General features: G+C 37.8%; 2 protein-coding genes across 3 annotated transcripts in view; one reads left to right on the plus strand and one right to left on the minus strand.

The window, feature by feature from the left end:
• Positions 1–1,271: 1,271 nt before the first annotated feature.
• On the minus strand, positions 1,272–18,125 carry JMJD6 (jumonji domain containing 6, arginine demethylase and lysine hydroxylase). Its single transcript, XM_032209234.1, has 7 exons — positions 17,853–18,125; positions 14,214–14,602; positions 12,748–13,034; positions 8,831–8,966; positions 7,410–7,548; positions 4,370–4,497; positions 1,272–3,046 (listed from the first exon to the last, which is right to left on the minus strand). The coding sequence occupies exons 1-7, from the start codon at positions 17,979–17,981 to the stop codon at positions 3,010–3,012; spliced, it is 1,245 nt and encodes a 414-aa protein (XP_032065125.1). The 5' UTR covers positions 17,982–18,125; the 3' UTR covers positions 1,272–3,009.
• Positions 18,126–18,276: 151 nt separating this feature from the next.
• The window catches only part of METTL23 (methyltransferase like 23), a 10,352-nt gene continuing 3,498 nt past the window's right edge, over positions 18,277–25,130 (plus strand). The window contains exons 1-3 of one of the 2 annotated variants that reach the window (XM_032212413.1): positions 18,277–18,394; positions 19,083–19,281; positions 24,243–24,347. In XM_032212413.1, coding sequence (XP_032068304.1) covers positions 19,171–19,281; positions 24,243–24,347 — 216 coding nt within the window. In that variant the 5' untranslated portion in view covers positions 18,277–18,394; positions 19,083–19,170. Of the gene's footprint in view, positions 18,395–19,082; positions 19,282–24,242; positions 24,348–25,130 lie in introns of those variants that run through there. The other variant, XM_032212415.1, reaches the window with a different exon arrangement.

Here is a 25,130-nt window from a genome sequence, read left to right on the forward strand (position 1 = left end):
ATGTCTCTCAGGTTAGAAACTATGTTGCTTGAAGTAGATGTTGGCAATATTTCTTTGGAAAACCTTTTTCCTTGCATTATTGTGTTTATTCAAACTAAAGCTTCCTGTAATCCAGGTTTCTCCATTTCTGCATTTTAAGATGTTCTTTCTAGATATTGCATTCCTACCTCTTGTAACGTACCACCAAACTTCTCAAAAGCTCTCTCTACTGCACCTTGAGTAGCTGATACTCATAGGATATTACTAACAGGTATTATTCTGCTGTTTACTGGATGTATTTAGCAATGTCCATGCCTATTTTGAAGTAGTTGTTTACCTTCGCGTGTGAAATACAGCACATTCTAAACTTCTATATTAGTGATGGGAGGCTACCATCCTCATATTGCACCTGATCCAGTATTTGTGTCTTAAAATTTTGACTACTTATCATATAGAGACATGAATGAAATTTAAATCAAAATATTAAATAATAGAAAATACGACTTTTATTTTTTTTAATCATCAAACAAGATTTAGGTCTTCGTAAAATGTGAATGAAGTTCTATATGGAAAAGTCTAGGGTAAATTGACTCAATATAATGAACTGGTTGCTCAGAACATGTATTTTACCTGGTAAATGGTGACTAAAGTGGAATTAACAATCAACTAGAAATTAACTTTGTAACAAGAATTATTTTTAAAAAAAATACCAGGACTGAGTTATTATACATGTAGTTCATTCAAAACATGTATCTTCCTGGGATTCATAAAGATAATTTATAAAAGCATCTTCAAAAGAGGATGACAAAAGCCCATCTTAGTGTTTAGTCTAAATACATTGTTTAGAAGACCTTCTTATAACTTGGTAAACTGGCTTTAGCTTAATAGGAGAAAAATATAGGAGAAAAACCACAGCTAAACCAAATTAATCACTACATAAAGCTATAATTGTTAGTACTGGAGGCAAATCCTAATTTAAGTCTCATGTACAAGTATGCCCAATTTTATAAATAAAATTTAATTCCTTTTTAAAAGAAGGAATAACCAAGTTTATTTATCAATTTGGGAATCTGAAATATAAAATGTAACATCAGAAGCAAACAGCTGTTATAAACAAACCTCATCATTATTAAAAAGATTTAAAAACTTATGCCATTCCACTACTGTCTATGGCTACTATTGCTAAGAATGCCATCATTAGTAACTTTTCATGCAAACCAAACAAAAAAGCTTCAGGTTTATTTCTTTGTTTTGAAAAATCAGATTCCATTATATAGGAAATACCACATATGTAGGGTTCTTTTTTATTAGTCAAAACAATGCTCATTTTTTGTCATACTAACTTCCTGATTAAAATCCAAAATAAGAACATATAAGTGAATAGATTTATCTGATTCCTTGTGTCACAAATATAACATATTTCTAGTTTTAAAGGAAGCGTTTCTGCCTGTTTGGGTGCACAGAACCTGCAACTTGAACACTTAATGAATCTTAAAACCCAAGCCATAGTTCATGGTATCAAGGTCTAGTCAAACAAGATTTAAGTGTATTCAGAAACATAATGGGCTGTTCCAGAACATCCTACCTAAAAAGTAAATTCCATTTGCAGAGAGAAATGAGATTTTGAAATGAGGTTCCTACTAGGGGAAAGATACATAGAGAATGGAGCAATTTTTGAAAATTTTGTACTCCTTACTTTAACATCTCTTCATAAGGAACAGTCAACTAAAATTGCCACTCCTTCGACACCCTAACTCTGGCCAGGAGTCAGTTAGTAAATGGCCATGCACAAGCTGATTTCACATTCCACCGTCCATTAAATATGGATTTTCTTAGGCATCTTCAGTTATATAGAATAGAATTAAATAACCTGCACTCCATACCTTGTAAGAAAATCTCAATAATCACTTATTGCATTTTCAAGGGTGATCAGTGTACAGAATATTTTCATTTTGCTTATCTAATCTTTTCAACTTGGAATGGAATTACCTTCATAAATGGAGTTATAAGCGCACCTCAGAACAGAATACCAGTCTCTGTTACCAACAAAAGTGCCATTGAAACAGCAGCACATCCTGAAATAATCCAGCTGTCATGACAGATATACAACCACATTATTCAGGACAGAATAAACACACCTCAAATATCTACAACACTAGAACAGTAGATAACAGTAGAAAGTTTGTAGGCTCCCAAAAAGCAGTTCCTCATTAAATAGATATTTTATTTATATTTATTCAGACTCTACCCACTCCTTTTAGGAACAAATCCTTCTACCTTCATGTTTCCAGAAATTCCCACAGGGAGATAAATGAGGCAGCTAGTTTCTCCCATCTCCATTTGTTTCTGGGTTATACTTCCAAAGTGACTGCAAGTATCTGCAGTTTTTAAAAAAATATTAAAATAGAAAAAAAAAGCAAAGCGATGATGAACTGCTGGTTCAAACAATATTTTCATAAGAGTCTCATTAGTCCATGGTTGGATTGATGTTATCAATATATTCAGAATTATAAAAGGTGCTTTTACATGTAATAATTTACACAATAGGAGAATCATCTTGGTTTGCTTGTGCTACAATGAAAGATCTGCTGGCCAATTGCAGACTAACGGTTGTATGTCTGACCCCCAGTTGTTAATGCACTAGAATTCGTCTTGTAAACATATGACAATATTGGAGCAGGGTTTGTTTTAAAAGACAGTTTTGTTAGTAGAAATTTGCCATTTCCATTGTTGACTGTATAGTGTTGGAAAGTATAGTATGACTTTATAGACATCAACACTGCCTTCTGTTTATTACCGTTGTCTTGTAGAATATGAGAAGGAAAAAAAGTTTGAACACATAGAAATCTTGAGTGTTCTCCTTTAGTTAGCAAGATGTCAGACTTTGATAACGGAATAGAAGTTAAAAGTTTAGATTTTAAAATAAAAATGGAGTGGGGAAGTCTTCAAAAAACTTCAAGAGTATAGCTGGTGGGAAGAATAGAAGACATCTGGCAGGTTGCAACTATTTGCAGAAGGTCTTGTTATCTTTCATGGATGAGCACGACTTCCACAAGATTCCCTAATTCTGTCAAAATAAAAAATATATAAATAACTGTAATAGCAAGTTTCTTATAACATGCAAGTGACAATACAGTATTTCCTTGGAAAACTATGCATCTTAGATTTCTTGTAAGTAATCCCATTTTCTTCAACATCAAAGGAATCTCTTTCATTGTGACAACAAATGAAATCAGAAGGAACTAGAGAAAGAGCCTTTAATCATTCAACATTTGGTGAGAATTTAGATACAAAAAATTAAGAGGGATGAGCTATTTACCCTGAGATTTTGTCCAGAGAAATATAGCTAAAGGTAAAAGTTCTCCAGCACATGCGTGCTAGTTGTTTCCAGCTTTGGAGGCGGTGCTCATCTCTGTCTCTGAGCCGAGGAGCCAGCGCTGTCCAAAGATGTCTCAGTGGTCATGTGGCCAGCATGACTAACGGCAAAGGTGCACAGAGCACTATTACCTTCCCACCAAAGTGGTCCCTATTTTTCTACTTGCATTTCTTTACGTGCTTTCAAACTGCTAGGTTGGCAGAAGCTGGGACAAGTAACGGGAGCTCACTCCGTTATGTGGCGCTAGGGATTCGAACAGCTGAACTGCCTACCTTTCTGATCAACAAGCTCAGCGTTTTAGCCACTGAACCACCGCATCCCTTGTCACAGAAATATAAGATCTGTAGATTCAGGATTTTCTCTTAAGCAAAAGCTAAATAAATAAATTTTATTTATTTGATTTCTATTTCTATTTGATTTATAATGAATAATCTAAAAAAGAAAGATGGTGTTACTTTCTTATGTGACCTTGTTGCTTTTAGTCACTTAGTAGCCCAACCATAATCTCCCAGTCATATCAACATACACAATTTTAAAAAGGAAGATCTAATATAAATAATAATCTTTGATAGAATATAGTTACCATGGAGGTATTTATGGCAACAGCACTACAGGGAATTAATTATATAAGACATTCCATTATGTAATTGCACACTAAATTCTTATTCCTCCATTACTAATTGTAGTATTTTAAAGTCTTTTACAAGTATAACATTTGATCTAATACCTCAACAACAGCATTTTCAATTGTGTGCATACTGTTTACGTGAAGAGAATAGTTTGACAAAAGACTTAGAATTAATGAAAAAAGTCTTCCTCAAGACTTTTGATAAATAGGAAAAAAATAAGTTTAGAGCATTAGAAATGGGATATCTGGTTACATATAATGTGATAAGCTTTATTCTTTGTAGATATTCCCAATTATTCTCTGACTGCAATCTAGTTTAGTTCACAGCTATAGATCTCACTAACTTTTATCCCTGGCTGGTAAGAATAAGTATTTTGATTTAATACCTGGAGGAGCTACGCTCTTTGCTCACACAGTCATCGTGAGAGGTAGTATCACCATTTCCCATCATGCTGCATGTTCTCCGCTTTTTTCTTCGATGCACCATTCCTTCGGTTTCAGAGCTAGAATCGCACTAAACACAAAATAATAAGTTAAATAAATAATTTCAAAACTGCAAAAGGCTTCATCAGAAAAAGAAGCCATGACATTTGAGGAACAACATCCAGTACAACTAGTCCTCACTTAACAGTCCATAATTGGGATTAGCAACCGTCATTAAATAAAGTGTCATGTGACTGTTCCACTTAGTAATGGCAGTTTTAGCAAGCCTAGCTGTGGTTATTCAATGAATCCCATAGTCATTAAGTGAGGACTCATCGGATCCAAGCCATTCTTGGAAAAAGATTAGAGACTGCCTCCACTTAAACTACCCTCATCCATTTACCTCCCCCTCATCTCTGTCCATTTGGCTGCCCTTCTATCCTACTGTCAGAAGCCCTGCCTACCACACTGCACGCTGCTCCTCTACAAGAGCAGAAGTCTTATGAAAGGCTCTGGAGCAAAAGAAGGCCCTAGCTGGTACAGCAGTGGCACATGGTATGGTGATGAGCAGAGCCAGGTGGTGGTAGTTAAGTTGGTAGGCAGCCCAAAGGCAGTTATGGGAGGCATTGCAATGGCCAGAATTTTAAGGACTAGTAATTTCTTTGTTCAACACCAGTGTAATTTTGAATGGTTGCTGAACAAATGGACGTTAAGCAAGGACTACTTATATGCTTTAACCCAGTGTTTCTCAACCTTGGCAACTTGAAGATGTCCAGACTTCAACTCCCAGAATTCCCCAGCCAGCGAATGCATTCGCCAAGGTTGAGAAACACTGCTTTAACCCTATGCAGAAACAAAACAGGGATTGTAGAAAAACCTTAATGTATAACTAAGGTTTAATTTGAGCCTGTTCTCTTCCATCCAAAATCACACAAAACTCCAGGCTGTGGTAGGACTTCTAGAGTGTCTCTGATCTGCAGTTATGTGCTATTCTCTCCCTTGCAACTACCATCAATTTGAATTACAAAGTAAGTAGCAGAACTACTACAAAACAGTGCCTCCAATCCCTATACCCCATCTTGAAGAACATCATGGTGAATTATACTGAAGGCTGTTAAAAGGTCCAAAAGCACCAGAATTAGCAAACTATCCATGTCCAGGTACTGATGTAATTCATCAACAAAGCAACCAATGCCAACTCTATCCATTGCCAGGGTGTGAACCCGGATACCAAGTCCAGATAACCCACTTCTACAGTGCTCTGTAGTTGATCCCAAACAAGTGTCTCAACACATTTTGTCACAAAAAGGTTGGAGACCAGATGATAATTATCCAGAGAAGACCCCCCCTAAGGAGATGATTAATGCCTCTTTATAGGCTACTGGCATAAAACCCGCCTACAAATAGGTATTTTTCCCAGGTCCACAGAATTATCCACCCTTCCCAACTACACAAAGAGCCAGGATAGGCAAGGATCTAGCTCACAATGGTTCAGATAGAACTCTATTCACTTTGTTGGAAGTAATAGGATGAAAAGAAACCCAGGTAACTTGCCAAGATGGTCCAGATTAAAGGGAATTTGAGGAAACCATGCTACAAAGTGCATGCAAACAACACACAAGAAACGGCAGAATGGCCTTTACCCAAAAGGGAGCTCGACATCCAGAAAAGGGTTGATGAATGATAACCAGCAATGCAGTAAGAGATAAGACATAATTTATATTATGCCTGTCCATAACCAAGTTGTAGATGTCTTCTTATAGAGAGAGCTGGCCTTAACTGGTACCAATTGAAGACCAGCTGCCTCAATTAAATCCCCAAGTAGAAGAAGCCAAAATGGAAGAAAGGCTCACCAACATACTGCAAGCCTCTCTTTCCTCAACATTAAGCTTAATACTCAATCACTCTTTTGTGGTCTATTAATGGTTTACTTTTGGGGGTGGGGAGAATGAAATATCCTATTTGGAGGAGGACATAACAGAAGTATGAATGCCATTCACACACACACACAGTTTGTCTCTAAAATATTTCTTCTGAATATGTTAATTGGTGTAATCGGCAGAAGCAGAGTTTGCAACTTTGTATGAAATGGAGAAGATAGCTCTTTCAAGGTACCGTCCTCCAGTACCACGCGGGACAGACAGATCCTTCTCAGGATTTCTTTTTCAATTAATAATGTCATTGATTTTGGTTGAGAATCTTACCTCTCATTTTTTATAGACAGTTTTTTTTGTCTTTATGTATACCGTATATACTCGAGTATAGGCCGACCCGAAATAAGCCGAGGCACCTAATTTTACCACAAAAAACTGGAAAAGTTATTGACTCGAGTATAAGCCTAGGGTGGGAAATGCAGCAGCTACCGGTAAATTTCAAAAATAAAAATAGATACCAATAATGTTTTTGAATATTTATTTCAAAGAAAAACAGTAAACTAGCGGTGTATTCAATGAAATACTTCACTCACCTCATGATGCTGATGTCCCGCTATGATGATGATGTCCCGTGCAGCTGCGGGAGCGATGTCCCGCCTCCTATGACACACGGCACAGTGATTCCTATCATTGGATCACTGTACCAGAGGAGGTGGGACATCGCTATGTGGCTGCTTGCCATAACAAGGAGGTGGGACATCGTTGCAGAGCGGCAGGAGGGGGAGGAAGGGGAATCGTAAGACAGCCCTGCATTACATTAGAACGTGAGGAGGGGGGATGGTGCGGTGCGCGCTGCGCGGCAAACTGACACAGAGGGAGGGGAAACTCACAGGGGCACTGGGCCATTCACGAGTGTCACCCAGCGGCATGGCCCCGCCCCTTTTTCTCCTCCATTTCGGGCAAATTTTTCACTGACTCGAGTATAAGCCGAGGCGGCTTTTTTCAGCCCAAAAAGTGGGCTGAAAAACTAGGCTTATACTCGAGTATATACAGTAGCTATAGCTTGGGTTAAGTAGCAGGTGTTGTTTAGTTCTAATGCAGGTGTAATCTGCAGCAGCCTGGTCCTTACCTCTGAATCAGAATCTGAAGAACTGGAGCTGGAAGAACTAGATGAATCACTAGAACTGTCTGAAGCAATGCCCGTTGATTCTTGCAAGTCAACAGAATCTGCTAGTACAGCTAGTTCAGGGTGTTCCTGCTTGAGGACCCTTGGGGTGTATAAATAAAGAGGATAAAAGCATTATGTTTTAAAGAGATGAAAGAGTACAACATACCCTACTTTATTTCATAGGCCACTCAGTATTTCATAGCATAACAAAATATAACAAGAATATGCCCTGCTCTCCTCCTCAAGCAATACATTAAAAAGTAGTGACTTGGTAAAAGCTAATAAACTGGGTCATAACATATTTGTTACCAAAGAAAAGAAGAAACGGTTGTCTCAAAAATGTTTCCTTTGCAAGATTATTATCCATCTCAGGGAAGTTTTGCTTGGGACTTTGCCAAGGCGTCTTCCCAGGTGGGGCTCCATAATGGACGGCAGCTTACTCTGTTCTCTCAAAATTCAGCTTTTACTGCCCATTTTATTAATTTAGGAAGCAAAATATTTCATTGCTGAAATCAGTTTCCCCCCCTATCGTCCTCATTTCACTTCATTTTTAAAGGTTTTCCCTAAGTGTTTAACTGGCATTAAACCCACCAACCCAGGAATTGACATTTGCACTCAACCTATGGAATATCAAACTACTACAGCTATAAAATATTATCTATCTTAGGTAGCTAATGAAATGAGTAGTGGAATGTACAAATTCTGTTCTTAAAAACATGACCCAAATTAATCCTACAACAGAACAGACTATTAATATTTTTCTTAAAAGTATGAAACTGCTTACCAAAAATATAACAAGAGAGGGCTATTGCCTGCATGGACCTACTGAATCTGTTGGTTTCCCAAAGACCAGGTGACACATTGTTATGGGACTGTAATACCTAACCTTTGATTTGATCCAGCAATGCTTGGTAGGATACAGAAGACTATTGCTCTGCAAAAGTTTAGAAATCCTGGAGCTAGTTGGGATGCCTTTACATCCACAGTAAAGTTAGGAAGCTTCATCTTTAATTGTATTTATTTAATTAAAACATTAAAATAACTTTAATCAGTAATCACTTTAATATTACTTTTGTGTTTAATAACTGAGTGATCAAACATTCTCAGCCTTAAAACTATAACTTTTAAATATATAGTTGAGTCACCTTAATGAATCTTGAAATCCAGAAGCCTAATTCTTCTTCTGGACTCCATGGACCATGTTGCTATTACAAGCCAGACTGCCCAGAAAGTCTTTCCAAAATGCAAAAAACTTAATTAGATTTACATTTCACATATTACATTAAACATTATTCCAGGTGTCTGCATTGCTCTAGGAAGCAACAGCTGGCTTATCCAACCCGCACCTGGGAAATCATTGAAATAACATTGACATCTCTCACCTGTACCATTTTCTAGATAACTTCGGTCTTCCCCTTACTGTCTTGTGCCACACCACAGGGAAGTTTGTACAGCTGGCAAAATTCTGAGTGACAGCAATAGTCGTGTCAAGATTGAGAACAACATGCCACCAGCCACCTACAAATGCAACACTGCAGAAGCTTATGATCATCAACAGAAGAAAATATGTATATCACTGTTTTAACTGTAACTTTACAATCAATAAATAGCTTGTTTGTTTTACATGTTTTCTTTGTAATATATCCCAAAGGTCTGATAATCAATAGTAACTAATTCTGTGTTAAATTTCCAACACAAGTTCTCCTTTTAGTTTTCCATATATTGTAGAGAATGGAGAATTGGGCAGAGAGTAGAAGGGATGGGGGAGGGGATCCTTTTTTGCAAAAGCTGACAAATTCGTACTCCTTTTTATGTAAAATTCCAGTAGACACAGGCTGAAATTATCTGCGTAGAAAGGGGATTATATGATACTAACTTTTCTACCTGTGTTTATCAGATGAGTAAATTCTCTAGACAGTGGGACTTGGGGATTGAGACTAGGGGATATGTATAACCACAGGTAGAGCCCCCAAGCTCCCTTAAGGATTTCAGCTCAGAAAGCAGGTCATAGAAGAAAAACATCAAACAATTTCCAATTTTTCCAATTTTAATAGATTTGTATGCTGCCCAATCCCAAAGGACTCCAGGCAGCTTACATAAAAACAGTTTAAAAGCATTTTAAAAAAAGTTTAAAATACAGAACAAAGATGAGTTAAAAGGAGGACACAACATACACTCAATCTTAATGGGGCTGAAGATCAATCTAGATCAACAGCCCCAGGCCTGCCAGAACAGCCAGGTCTTAACAGACTTACAGAAGGCCGAGAGAGTGGGGAGGGTCCGGATCTCAGGGGGTAGATCATTCCAAAGGGCCAGGGCAGCTACAGAGAAGGCTCTCCCCCAAGGAGCTGCCAGACGGCACTGCGCAGTCGACAGTACTCGGAGGAGGCCCGCCCTGTGCAATTTTATTGGGCGCTGGGAGGTATGTTGCAGGAGGTGGTCACGGAGATATCCAGGTCCTAGGCCATGTAGGGCTTTAAAGGTAATAACCAGCACCTTGAAGCGTGTTCGGAGACCAATGGGGAGCCAGTGCAGCTTGCGGAGGATAGGTGTAACGTGGGTGTACCTAGGTACACCCAATATCGCTCGCACGGCTGCATTCTGGACCAATTGTAGTCTCCGAACACTCTTCAGGGGCAGCCCCATGTAGAGTGCGTTACAGTAGTCGAGCCTTGAGGTGACGAGGGCATGAGTGATCATTTGGAGTGCCTCCTGGTCCAGATAGGGTCGCAACTGGTGCACCAGGCGAACCTGGGCAAAAGCTCCCCTGGTCACAGCTGGCAAATGATGTTCTAGTGTCAGCTGCGGGTCCAGGAGAACGCACAAGTTGCGGGCCCTCTCTGAGGAGTGTAAGATTTCACCCCCCCAGGTTTAAAGGTGGAATGTCTGGACTGTTTTGGGGAGGCAGCATCCAAAGCCACTCAGTCTTATCAGGGTTGAGCGCAAGCTTGTTCATTCCCATCCAGACCGACAGCTTCCAGGCACTGGTATATTACTTCTACCGCTTCACTGAGTTGGCAAGGGGCGGACAGATACAGCTGGGTATCGTCCGCATACTGATGGTATTTAATCCCGTACCGCCGAATGATCTCACCCAGTGGCTTCATGTAGATGTTAAATAGGAGGGGGGACAGGACCGAGCCCTGCGGCACCCCGTATTCCAGGGGCCTAGGGGTCGACCTCTGTCCTCCGACCAACACCGACTGCGACCTGCCAGAGAGGTAAGAGGAGAACCACCGTAAAACGGTGCCTTCCACTCCCACCTCTTCCAGCTGCCGCAGAAGGATACCATGGTCGATGGTATCGAAGGCCGCTGAGAGGTCAAGAAGCACCAAGATAGAGGAATGCCCTCTATCCCTGGCTTGGCAGAGATCATCGGTCAGTGCGACCAAAGCGGTTTCGGTACCGTAACCAGGCCTAAAACCAGACTGAAAGGACAAGAACAAATGGTTGACATATCGGAAATTATTAGAAAATCAAGGGGAATGAAAGATTATGATGTAACTAGAGAAAGAGAGTGGTTAAAATATAATTGTACTTGTAACAAGAATGAAGAGTACAGGAAGCCACTTTTTGCATCTTTTTTCTATTTTTTCTTGCACCTTTTGTCTGATTTTTTCTTTATCTCTATTTCTTATTCCCCGATTTATATTAGTTTGCATAATTTTATCTTCTTTTTTTAACTTTTGATAAAAATTATATACAAATGACTTTTTTAGACAGTAATTAAAATATTCATAAGGTATACCACACTTTTGTATGATGAAATTGGTTAAAATCAAATATCACTAAATTTTCTAGCTTTTATTTATCTTTAACAAATAATGCCAGTGAAGATTTGGTGTTGGAATACTCTTGAATTTAAAGGTGGAATATTTCTGAACAGGCAACAGAATTTCATTTTTAATGTGGGCCAGTGTGCTCACAGTAAAAAAAAAAAAAGACAAGTAAAGTTATCTTATTTTGTTAAAGCACTCTTAAATTATAATTAATAAAATAAACAAGTAGCTAACATAGAACATGACTGCAATCCACGTTCAGTTTCTTGTGAACTGAAAATATCATGTATCACCTTAGACATTATTAAACCATGACAAATTATTTATTCAATTTTAAGCTGAAAATGTGTGACTGCCCAAAATCACTCAATGAACTTCCATGTGTAAGGGTGAACTTGAGCCTGGATCTCCCTGGTATCATACAACATCATAATGATTACACCATGTTTTAGTAAGTAAAATTATTTAATCCGATTGACTATAGGGACTTTATTTCCATTTGATGAAACTCTGAAAGAATAAGGAAAATTACTTCTCCCAACTATGTAAAATGACCTTTGCACAAGTAGCTGTATTAATGCATTGAAGTAACTGATTTTAAGAAGTTATTTAAGAATGATCAGCCTGTCAATAGCCTGACTGCACTAATTAAGGTGTCTGTCACTCAGAAGACATTATTCATGGATTCATTCACCATAATTTTCATAACATTCTAATTGTTTAGAGCATCCCTATTTCAGTTTTCTTTCTGAACAACTCACTTTATATTAGGTTTATTCGTCGATCCATGTGTAATGTTTCCTTTATGTTCATTATACTATTGGATATATAAAGAGAAGCCTTTGCAGATTTTCTAGATGTTTGATTTTAAGGAATGGCAGCTGTGTTAAAAGGCTTAGGGATCTTCATAAAAAGATTGTCTAATTAGAGTATATTCTTCTACAGGAGATGTAGACAATCACTTCTTGTGAATTAAATTAGAGAAGGAACCCTAACATCTACAGTAAGCAGTGATTAATCTATAGCTTGCCTCCTAAAACAATGGTGCTTTTAAGCTTATGGTCTTCCAAAGGCGAATGACATCCTGAGTCTTTGAGAAGGGCTTTGGAGATTAAATGTGCACATTCTTTGTCACCAGACTGATTTCTGCTGTATTATGATACAATATAATATGACCTTGTTAGAGACATAGTAACAAAATATATAAAAATGCAAAAAAAGTATAGGCTGAGTCCTCCAGGATACCTTGGTTAGTAAATCTAAGAAAGAGGGGGGTCATGCCACACGTTCATAAACCTACACTTGTTGTCCCCCCCAAAAAAATTTTGTTTTGTGAGTATTAGAATTTTTATTCTTTTCCCCTCTAAAACATACATAATTTGGAGCTTTGACGTTAGCAAAATGCAATGACAAGAATGAAGGAGGCAGTGGAGCGCCCCCCCCCCCACAAAGGACCATAGATTGACCATCCTTACTGTAAAATAAAATAGACTTCAGCATAGTTTAACAAATACACATACCTGGCACAAACACAGTCTCTCCAGGTTTTTGTACTATTTCCAAAGGTTTGAACTCGGAAGGCCAAGTGGCAAGTTGCGTTCGGGGATATATTACTCTGAACCAAGTAATGGCTTCATCTTGCTGATTGCCTCCTTCTTCACGGGTCACTTTGATCAGTTCTCTGGGAGTGCTGGTAGGGAAGAGACACCAGCGCTTATGTCCATGGACTAAAGCATTCCATGCACTGGTTCCCAGAGGGTCAATGTGAATGCCTGTTCCTGAACGAGGTGGGCCCATCACAAACCACCTGCAATATTAGAAAACATAATTATTTTTCTTGTTAACATTTCCCCAAAAATAAATATTTCCTTTCCTTTTCTAAAGCAGACCTAAATATTTTGTTCCATAATGCAAAAGTTTTCAGAAAGATTATTTTCATATTTCTGAATAAAAAATAGAATTCTAATTTGTACTCCCTTTCCTAATGGAATATAAAACATTTCAAGATAGCTACTGTATTTTTCGGCCTATAAGACGCACCTTTTTCCCTCAAAAAAGAGGCTGAAAATCTGGATGTGTCTTATACACTGAATACAGCATTTTTTGCCTCCCAAAACCCCACCCCTTTCACCAAAATGGTCGTGATTAGTCTTTACGCGGCTTATAGAGTGCTCCTGGGGGGTGGGGAGGGCAGAAATGAGTGAAAAATGGGCCATTTTTATACTCCGAAAAATACGGTATGTAGTTTATTTTACAAAATGTGAATCCTGGCCAAGTGTGGAATGGTTTTCAGAATGTACCATGACCACTCTATGAAGAAAGGATTTCAAAATCTGACTATTTTCAATGTAGGAGAATAAAAAAGAAAAGAATGCAAAGCATCATTACTAAAAAGAACAATGTCAAGAATAGATAGAAAATATCCTCCATTCTTTTTTAACATTTCAACAATCTAACACAATCATCCAAAAGTATGCCCTAGCAGTTATCTTAAAGGCAAAGATGAATAAAATGTTTTTTTCCCCAATGATAGTAGAATCCAACTATGGACATTGTTGTCTAAACAATCTAATCCAGAACTGCACAATAGATGCATTTAAACAGTAGAGCAACTATTATCAATCCAGTGCTATTCATGTATTCAAACTGTATTCATGTACAGAATCTGTACTCAGTATTGCCTTTTGACCCATTCAGAGAGTACTTTATTGGCTAAGAGCAGTATTGGTAAGAAAAGCGAAAAGACCACTGACTACACAAGTTCACCTTTTAAAAAAACATAAAAAACTTTATCTGGCTTTAAGTGATTTATGAGTTATAACTTAAATGTAGCTGCTATTTGGAAAGCCATCCTGTTTTACTGTGTACATCAAAAAGTCTAAACAACCCTTAGTGCCTGGTCTGAATGAGTAGGACAAATGAGAATAAGGGACATTCACTGGCCTATAAGCCAGACTTTTGGTCCTTGAGGTTAGCTAGTTGATACCTGTAAGGTGGCCTTCTCTTCTCTCCTGCATATTTGAACAAATCGTCAGTGAAGAATTTGGGTACCCTATAGTCCTCCAAAAGTTTTTTGCGCTTTGGATGTTCCCCATAACTGCTGTCAAATATATAGAGAGGACTATCATCTCGTGTAGTCTCCATGTATTCAATGTAATATTTCATCTTCATTTTCACAGAATAACCGTCGTTGTCCTCCCCACATTTGAATTTCTGGTTCCTGTATTTGCGCTTCAGACGTTCCAGAGTCCACTTCTCTTGGGCTGACCACTCTGCCTCAGCATTTAACAGGACAACAGGCTTATAAGGTTTCTCGTATCTTTCAATGAATTCTTCCACTGACAAATGGAGGGCATCTGCTCTTTCCACATTATCCTATAAGAATGGATGAAGAACTATCTTTAAAATGATGTAACAAAGAATATAATACAGTAGAACATTAATGATCCTATTAGCCCCACAGAATGAGACCCACAAAGTCAACAAAAATGTTTTAAGATTATGTTAAACTTTTGTTTTCCTTATAAATTGCATAAATTTATTCAGGTACTGCTAGATGAAATGGATTTTATTTTTTAATTTTGAAATAGAAGTGTTTGTAATATAACTTATGAGATAATTTTTACATGAGGCAATTCCACTGTACTTCTACTTATAAAAATTCTGCCATTTTAATTTGTTAAACTATAGAATCCCATAAAGAACTGCTGTTAAGTTCACAATTACTCACAGGTAAGCAAATATATAATCAAAATCTTAATGAAAAATGTTTCAAATGATAGCTACCAAGCTGATCATTAGTTTTTGCCTATGACAGACAAATGTGCAAAAAAAGTGCTGTTTAATATGCATTTCAAATACTGTACTACATTTCTAAATAAACTTGTGTGGATGGTAAATTGGAATTTTATTTCCTATTGCCCATCAGGAAGAAGGTGCAGAGAATAAACCTATCCCATTATTTGAAGAACAGCTTAGACAGGTCTTTGTAGTGCCTTTCACTCAGTTTGAAAAGAGCCCTTGCATGGGAGTGCACTGAGGCATGATCCAGAACTTACCTGCAACTGTTTAAAGCAGCCTCACAAACCTGGAAAAGACTCATTTGCTTTAAAGAGCTTAAGTGAGGTGCTACACTTGTGTGCACATGATGCAAAGTATTACACAATTCCACCCTGAAAAATCTTCAGGTACAAGTAATGGACAAGGAGAACAACAAAGAATCCTTCTCAATCTAATCTAAAAGCATTTAAGAGCCTTATCCAATCTCTTATCCTCAGAAACATCAAATGGCATGGAGGTTTTCACAGACGCAATAGATTTTGAAATATCTATTTCAAAAATATGTGCCTGTTAGCAAAGTAGGAGATAAAAGTTTTAACTGGGAAAGCAACAGAGAAATAAAGACCAGTAGGGTATGAATTTGCTATTACAGGTAATCCTCAACTTATGACCACAATTAAGTCCGCAATTTTGATTATAAGTTTTGATGGTAAGTTAAGCGGATCACCATGAGACTGCACCTGATTTTATGACCTTTTTACTGAAGCAATCATAAAATAAGTCCATTGTTCACTGTGGAATGTTTTTTGCCAGAAACTGGAAGTAGATGCCTTCTTCTAGCAAAAACATTGTAAATCCCAGTCATGTGACTTTATGATGCTGCAAATGCTCATAAATGTGGACCAAGTGCCCAAAATGTAGTCATGTGATTGCAGAGAGAGGAGGGGATTGGGTATTGTAACTTTGAATCCAGTAGCTTTTCTGGTTTCTGTTGTAACAGTCTGCATGTCTAAGTACTTGATTTTATACACCTGTGGCCATGGAAGTGATTGGAACACCTGATTCTGTTTTTTTGGATGGGTGAGCAAATACTTTTGGCAATATAGTGTAGGTCTGATGGAAAAAAATGGAAACTGCAGTCTTAACTGCAGTTCCAAAAACAAATATCCCTGGTTGAAAATGAAGTACTTTATATCTGAAACTAAAATGGACCCACATCCATATCGTTACCTTCATCTTCTATTATTTTATACTGATATATCTTACTGGCATGAAATTTGTCTAAACATATAGATACTTAATTAAGCTGAAGTCCATTAAGTGACCATGAGTTAAGCTCAACTTGAATGAGATTTTACCAACTTTATTTGTAGCATGCCACATTGTTGCTTATGGTAGATTCAGTTGCTGTTCCATTTAAAAATTGGACATAATTTAACTTGGTAATGAACAACCCAATTATTGCTTAATCTTATTAACGGCTACTAAGAACTACACCACATATAATTAAAAATGTTTCCTACTATGTGAATAGGACTGGATTCCACGAAAACATAAAAGATACAAGCATTTGCAGCATGCAGATTTCCTCTTAACTTTTAGGAGGCAACCACTTCCTTGCTATTCTTACAAGATCTACATTTTATAATTCACCTTTTCTCCACTTTCTATATTTTGTCTAAACTAATCTCTACCTACACATATTATTGTATGAAATCTATTTTACATAAATATGTATTCTCAGCATATCATAAACATCTTAAAATAATTATCTGTCATGAACATTTCCTTTTCTTTTTCCCTTTATTATCCCATTCATATCTATAATTCTGGTGATTAAAAAGTTAAAAATACACAAGTGTAGGTTCTCTCTGACAAACATCAATTCTTGTTCAGAAACAGTTTCCACAGCAATTAAGTCCAGCTGAATTCAACAAGGCATCGTTTATGCACCATCAGAATAGAGCTGGAAGGGAACTTGGAGGTCTTCTAGTCCAACCCCTTGCTCAAGCAGGAGAACCTATACCATTTCATACAAGTGACTGAGTGTCCAGTCTCTTCTGCAAAACCTCCAGTGATGGAGTACCTGCAATTTCTGCAGACAAATTGTTCCACTGGTTAATTGTCCTCACTGTTACAAAGTTTCCCCTTAATTCCAGGTTCTCTCTTTGATTAGTTTTCATCCACTGTTTCTTGTCTTGCCTTCTGGTGCTTTGGAAAATAAATTGACCCCCTCCTTTTTGTGATCACAGTTCCTTTCCCATCACTTTAATGGAAGCCCAAACCATACAAAATACAACACAGGAGAGGGGTTTTAGCCAACGTGTTAAGGACTCTCCTCACTTTTGAGATCCTATCTTGTCCCCAAACTCTTCATCTCCACGACCCCTTCGCTGGACCTTCGGGTTGTTTCTCGACCGCCAAACATTCTATATTGAAAATAACTTAGTGATCACTACTTTAACTAAGAGCACTACGAATAACCATAGCAACAATAAAGGATAAATAGCCCCATCGATCTTTCAGGGTCGATCTTGAACCTCTAAGAGCCTACACAATCCCACCCTCCGAGACATGGGGTGAGTTAACCCACTCACCTCTCTCGGCGCCCAACCTACCAAGCGGGGTTCCTGTCGGTAAGATCAGCCGAAGAAGAGACCGCTCTCTACCTAACCCGACTTGAGATCCCGGAGGAAAAGGTTACAGAATCTGACGTGAAAGCCGACCCGCCCCCCGGGAAGGGATCTGATCCCCTATGAGAGCCTGTCCGGCTGCGGCTTTCGCTGCCGCCCTTTACCCGCCGCAGTCTCCTTCCTCAGACTCTCCTCCGAGCCTTCTCGCTCACCTTGCAGCCCGCCGGGTTCAGCGGGAAGCTCTCGCAATAGTTGTGGCGAGTCCAGTCGAGGGAGTCCTTGAGCTCGGGGCGCGCGCTCCGCTTCGCCTCACGGATGCGCTTCTTGCTTTTGTGGTTCATGCTCCCCACGCTGCTCTGCCTTCCCCGCCCGACTCTTCCGGCTACGGATTCCGAGTCGGCACGCTCCCGAACAACAGCGCCCCGCCGCTTCCAGAAATTTCACCAACGCGCCGACTCAGCCGCCGCATCGCGGACTCGACGCGCCACCCCGCCTGGCGGGCCTTCAACCTCCGCTTCCTCCCATTGGCTGGCGCCGCCGGGGGTGGGGTGGGGTCTCGCGGACGGGACAGCTCCCATTGGGTCTTTCGAGCAGCGGAAATAGAAGCGGGCGGCGCCAGAGTGGAGGAGGAAGCGCTTCGGCGCCATTTTGGAACGTCACGCCTCACCGAGAGGCGTCGCTGTTGCGCAACGCGGAAGGCGGGGGGGAATGCGCTCTTAGCAAGGCGCGGAATTAAGCGGCGTTGATTTGCAAGGTGGGTGGGAGGGTGGTTTTTATAGGCCAGGAAGGCCCAGTGAAGAGCCGCGGGCGGGGGGGGGGGGAATAAAACGCTGAAGCGAGGATCGGATTGTTGCAGCGGCTGCACTTGGGCGGAAGCACGACTCTTTCAGGCAATGAGATTTCCATTCACTTTCCTAGGAATCTTAATTTAGAAATCCTACTCTGTTCCCGCGAGATTTAATCCCAAACTGCTGTGTCCATAAACAGCACCTTGACTGTCATATTGGAGTTTATTCCGCCCACGCTGAAGGACGGTGGTTTCCAAACTGCACAGGGAAGCTCATTCATAGGGAGGTGCAGTTTGATTCTCGATATCGGTGTAGAATTTTTTTTTAACTGTTTATTGGTCTAAAGGGACTTCAATCCTTAAAGGACTATATGACACTCACATTACGCTAAATGCAATAACTCCCCAAGTGGCTGCAATGGATTGCTCTGTAAAGAGTCTCAAATCCTTCCGGGAAAGTTCGAGTGAAACCAGCGAAATTAAGCTCTATTAGCATTTCTCCATAGGATCAGTTAGCCTGCAAGAATAAACCGTCTGTCTTCAGCGGGAAAGAAGTAAAAACAGCAAGAGAAAACAAAAGAAAACCTGGGAAAGGGAGGTAGCTGTTAAGTGCCATTCTTATCGGCTGGGTTTTCATAATTTCCCCCCTTCTTAGAAATGGACATGATTGGCTGCCTCGCCCGGAGACATGCTGGAAGAGCCTGACTGCGGATGGCCAATCGAGCCATATCGATAAACCCGGCATGTGCGAGATAGCGTCCAACTTGTCTGTGAAGGAATACCGGTTTGGAAAAGATCAGAAAAACGGAGACGGGGATGACCGGCCCCGGGAATTGGTGGTGCTGATTCCTGAGGTACCATTTTTGTGATTATGGTTTGTCAAGTAGTCAGCCGATATGTAGATTGGATTTGGCATGATCCACCTACCAGAGTTCTTACCTTCTGAATGAGAATCAGAGGTTTCAATTTAAGGACCTTGGAAGATAATCTCATAGCTTTGCATTTCACAGAAATTGCTCGACTAATTTTGAAATACTTTTTTAAAAAAAATATTTTTTTTATTTTCAAAACAAACACAACACATTCTTTACATACTGTAGAAAGTGTATCAGTTGGTTACAAAAGGTTTTCGTGCATCTCTTCCACAGTCATCAAGCATAATTCATATTAACTCAAGTATTTTAACTCAAACATTTATACATGTTACCCTTATACCTCCATTTTTATTTGACTATAATTATTTAAACGTCCATCATAAAATATACCAAAATTTAATACATAACTACATACTGGCATTTCATTTAATATTTCTAAAGTCCTCCAATAACATTGAATCCTTATGTCCTATTCTAGCTAAACATTCATAATATTTAATAATAGACTTTTCTAATCCTCCTTTCCAAATCGCTGTTGGCAATTTTCATCTACTTTCCTTATATTATACTCATATATTTATATAGGTTGTCATCATTATCCCTCCTTTATTTGACTATATCCTGTATTGTAACATTTTCCCCCTAATAATCAAAACTTAACTGTATATAACTTAATCCTTTTTTTATTAACTTTTGTATCTAATCCAAAAGGATTTCTAATCTTCCTTTTATGAGTACCATGCAATATTCATATCCAATTATTACTTATCATAACACAACACATTGTATACATTATTATCATTATCAATTATTTAATTATATCTATTATTACTAAGTTTCACTAAGTTTAACTAGTTTCAAGTTATATTCTTCCATCTATCAACCTGTATCCAATAACAAAACAATCTCATATCTTCTGCCATTTGTGGTACCAATCCTCTAGTCATCTTCTTGATCAGCTTTGTATGGACTTCTCTTAGCAACTCCTTGCTTATAAGATCTCTCATATAATCTTGATGCCCTCTTTCTGTTTCCTTATTCAGTTTGTCTTTGATTGTCAGCAGTGTTATCAAAACTTTTGCTAGTGGAATTTCTTTAAGTCCATAGGTTCTTTAATTTTATCTTCTTCTATATCTTGACCTTTGTGATAGATTTTCTCTCCATTTAATTCCTCTTTCTGTATTCTATTCTTTCCATTTTCAGGAACAACCAATTACCATAGATATCAGCAGGTTTAATCTCTTTATATTCATTTTCCACTTCAGTTGTTTTGAGTTTCAAGCACCCTGTTTTGCATTTGATGAACATTTTCAATTTTTTCATCATTGTTATGTGCTCTAGATATTCCAGTTTTTTCTCTTCTATATTTCATAATTTCTGTAGTTCTGAAAGTATATCTCGCAAAGTCAAGAACTCTATTTTTCCTTGGGATTGTGTCATTCTGACAAACACAGCTACTGTAGCTTGAAAGATCAACAAAATTAAAGCATAGATTCACAAAGAATGCTGCTCTCATCTCTGGTCAAACTTCAAAGGGACATCTGTGCATTCTTATCAGTCTGTAGCCAAACAGTAAAGCCTTGAGGCACCAAATCAAAGCAATCCATGGAAAAAAGATTTCCGTTTTGAATACACAAAACTCTGATCAACAATACCTCCCAACCCCCGGAGCAAAGACAATATTAAAGAGTTTCTTTTTGTATCTTTTTTGTATATCAAATTAGAAAAAGAGGTCCAATCTTTAAATGAATTAGAAAAATACCCACAGCAATAAAAGAGGAAAACTTTAGTCTGTAAATTACAGAGAGTCACAAAGAGAAGGTAGGAGAAAACTTAATCCATCCATTTTAAAAGGTTTGCATAGATTCGATCCATGTAAATAACATTTAAAAAGTAAGATAACCACTGTCCAAAACCATTCCAAATTCAATTCCGCCGCTTGATTCTTCTATTCTTTAATTTAAATTGGTTTTTGAGTTTAATAGGCAGACTCTTTTTTAAAACAATAAAAATTCCTCACCAGCAGGAAACACTTTCTCTTCCGTATCCTTCCACTTTGTCAGCCTTTGGCTGGATTTTTTGTCACCGGATTGAAGAACCTCTCTTGCTGCTTTCGAGGATTTTGCGATGTCCTCGAGATCAGCAAGACGTATTCTTCCTGTTCACCGTCTCTTCGGGACGGTTTAGGTTCGTTTGGACCACCCAGTGGCAAAAGTATTGGCTGTGGTCTCAGAGCATTGAGACCACACAACTATCTCGTTGCGACATTGGCTCCTCCTCTGAAATACTTTTTTTTTCTAAGTACAGATGCTGTACTGAAATTTGGTTAAGATAGTTTGATAGGCATGGTTTCTTTTGGTTTTCACCCAACAACTTTTCTAAAGTGAGTTCATGTTCCAGTAAGGTTTTGGTTTTTCAAACTAGTTTGATGAAGTTTAAATTTAAACTTAAATTGTTTATTTCTGCAAGTGAAATGACGAATTAAAAAAGGTAAGGACTATTATATTTCAAAAACAAATCAGAGTTAGTATGGTACCCTGTATATTTCTTCAATGTAAAGCTTTTAGAATGCAATGAGGCACATTTTCAAGTGATCATTTAGGGTTGCAGATTTATTTAGCCACATGTTACCAGAGTATTTCAAAGTTACATTTGGTATATACTGATCGTTTCCCCATGTTTATCAGTGGTTAGTGATCTGATAAATCCTGAAGTGATTCCAGGGCTTATCTTAATAGCCTTTATTTGTGAATTACTAATCAACAAATCAATGAATGAAGAATGTTTTTGGTAATGGATACAACAGTTTCTTAGATTTAAAAATACTTAACGCTCAGTTGTATTTTTGTGTACACAAGCATGTCATATTTCAGTAATATGCCTAATTGACTTAAATCTTCACAACATTTTGACATTTGAATTTACAAGATAGAAAACACATGCAAGTTTGTGTGCAGGAAATAATGCATCTCTGTTGCTCTCTTAAATGCTTTATAATTTGACTTCCTGACTTTATAGATTAATCCCTGAATATAACATGTTTCTGTAATCATTATTGCCTTTTTTCTTTTGAAATTAGCTGTAAGCACTGAGAGCAGAAGGCTTATCTCAGTAAATATATTTAAACTAATTAAGTTGACCTCTGCAATATGTCAGTTCCACAATTTGTATTAAAACAGGCATTCCCTAACTACATGTTATTCTCCTAAACTAAATCAAATCTAACATAGTCATATTCTGTGTTTGTATGCCTTGAGCAAGATTAGGCAGACAGATATAGTTGTTTGATTCTAAGTAGAAGTGGTTAAGAAGTTTAGTGTAAATTTCTTTACTTTGTCAATTGTTAGACAATACACACACCAACAGACAGACAAAACAGTAACTTTGCTGTCCTTTCTGGGTGAACCTGTAACCATTCACTAAGATTTGAAGGAGGAATTACATCTGTCTGCATATTTTAGTAGGCTCACATGCTGGATTTTATTTCATTTCATTGTACGTACATATGTAGGTGCATAGTCACAATTGAGCCTGAAAAATTACAAAATGCATATGTTCTAATGAATATTTTCTTCTATAGATATCTAACAGAAAATATACAGCATATTCATTATTCCAAATATATTGTGGATTTCAGCTTTCTCCTGTGATTTGTATGCAGTTCTAGCACATTGTAGAAGAGTATTAATAGAAGTATTTTACAAACTACTTAAAGACCAAGAAAACAGGATATATATATATATATATATGTATGTATGTATGTATGTATGTGTATGTATGTATATATATATATATATGTATGTATGTATGTATATGTGTGTGTGTATGTATGTATGTATGTATATATATATATATATGTATGTATGTATGTATGTATGTATGTATGTATATATATATATTTAAAGTCACAACCCCTGGTATGCCCAAATATGGGAGGAAGATCACTACTTCCATTCTCTGTCCTTCAGCTCGTCACAAGAGACCATCCAGAAAGAAACCCAATATTTTTTTACTGTTGCCTTTTTGTTACATTTGTTATATTTGTGCTGATAAATAAATAAAGGGAGACTAGTATAGATGTATTTCAAGCTATTTAGCTCTCATCAGCTAGCCATACCCTTACTGGGAATTGAGCCTGTGCTGTATTGCCTCTTAGGCAGATGTGTTAACCACTGAGCTAAAGAGCTCGACTCCTTATCAGCCAAGCCAGGGTGAAAGGTATATATTTAAAGTCACAACCCCTGTTATGCCCAAATATGGGAGGAAGATCACTACTTCCATTCTCTGTCCTTCGGCTCGTCACAAGAGACCATCCAGACAGAAACCCAATATTTTATTTCAAGCTATTTAGCTCTCATCAGCTAGCCAAACCCTTGCTGGGAATTGAGCCTGTGCTGTATTGCCTCTTAGGCAGAATATTTGGGCATACCAGGGGTTGTGACTTTAAATATATACCTTTTACCCTGGCTTGGCTGATAAGGAGTCGAGCTCTGTACTCAGTGGTTAACACAAAATATTGGGTTTCTGTCTGGATGGTCTCTTGTGACGAGCCGAAGGACAGAGAATGGAAGTAGTGATCTTCCTCCCATATTTGAGCATGCCAGGGGTTGTGACTTTAAATATATACCTTTCACCCTGGCTTGGCTGATAAGGAGTTGAGCTCTGTAGCTCAGTGGTTAACACATCTGCCTAAGAGGCAATACAACAGAGGCTCAATTCCCAGTAAGGGTATGGCTAGCTGATGAGAGCTAAATAGCTTGAAATAGATCTATACTAGTCTCCCTTTATTTATTTATCAGCACAAATAAAATATATATATATATATATATATATATATATATATATATATATATATATATATATATATATATATATATATATATATATATATATATCTTTAAAATATATTAATAATATTTTGCAATATAAACTTTTTTTAGGTTCTTGATCCTCAGTATGGTATGTATGTTTGGCCTTGTGCGGTGGTTTTGGCCCAGTATATCTGGTTTCATAGAAGACTTGTCTGTGGCAAAAGAATACTAGAGGTAAATGTTGCATTATTTTCATTCAGATATGATGGAATTAGAGCCTTAAACAGGGAAGAAAAAAAGTTCAGTTGGATTAATTTGGAATGAATATTGTACATTCACCCACAAATCTTTTTTTTCCCGGAGGGAGCAGAGATTAGGATTGTAAATTAGATAAATAAAATGTGAATGGTGCAGATGAAAATCATATGTAATGATTATTCATCAATTTTAACATTCTTTTATTTACACTGAAATATATGATGCAAACAATTTACTACAGGTAATCCTTGTTTAGCATCCACAAATGGAACATGGTTAGTAAGCAAAGCAGTCACTAAGTGAAACTGCAGTTCTACTTTCCTTTGTTTTACAGATCTGTAAATTTCCTAAAAGCAAAGTTGTTATTGCTGTTGTAACAATGATCACTGTATGAGACAGTCACTTTATGAGGACCAGTTTCCCAGTTGCACTGGGAAATTGCATCAAATTTGTTATGAATTTGAACACTATTTTAGGCAAGCCAAAATTCTGCAAAAAGACCAGATACTTTTTGTGTTACTGAAATCTCATAGAATATATTTTAGTCATTTGTGGGTGTGTATATATAGGAAGTCGTCAATTTACATAACTGGGACCACAATTTCAGTCACTAAACAAAGTGGTTATTAAGCGAATCATTGCCTGACCAAACCTGATTTTACAATCATTTTTACGGCCATTGTTAAGCGAATCACCATAGTTAAGTGAATTATAGGGTTATTAAGAAAATATGGCTTCCTCCATTGATTTTGCTTGCCA

This window comes from Thamnophis elegans, chromosome 2 (assembly GCF_009769535.1).
Source record: "Thamnophis elegans isolate rThaEle1 chromosome 2, rThaEle1.pri, whole genome shotgun sequence".
In the NCBI taxonomy this organism is placed as follows: domain Eukaryota; kingdom Metazoa; phylum Chordata; class Lepidosauria; order Squamata; family Colubridae; genus Thamnophis; species Thamnophis elegans.

Coding starts and splice junctions, on each gene's coding strand:
- JMJD6 (XM_032209234.1), bottom strand. CDS start 17,981: ATGAACCACAAAAGCAAGAAGCGCATCCGTGAGGCGAAGCGGAGCGCG. Junction 7,549..8,830: donor TTATCTAGAAAATGGTACAG/GTGAGAGATGTC, acceptor ATACACCCCAAG/GGTCCTCAAGCAGGAACACC. Junction 3,047..4,369: donor AAAGAGCGTAGCTCCTCCAG/GTATTAAATCAA, acceptor TTATTTTGACAG/AATTAGGGAATCTTGTGGAA.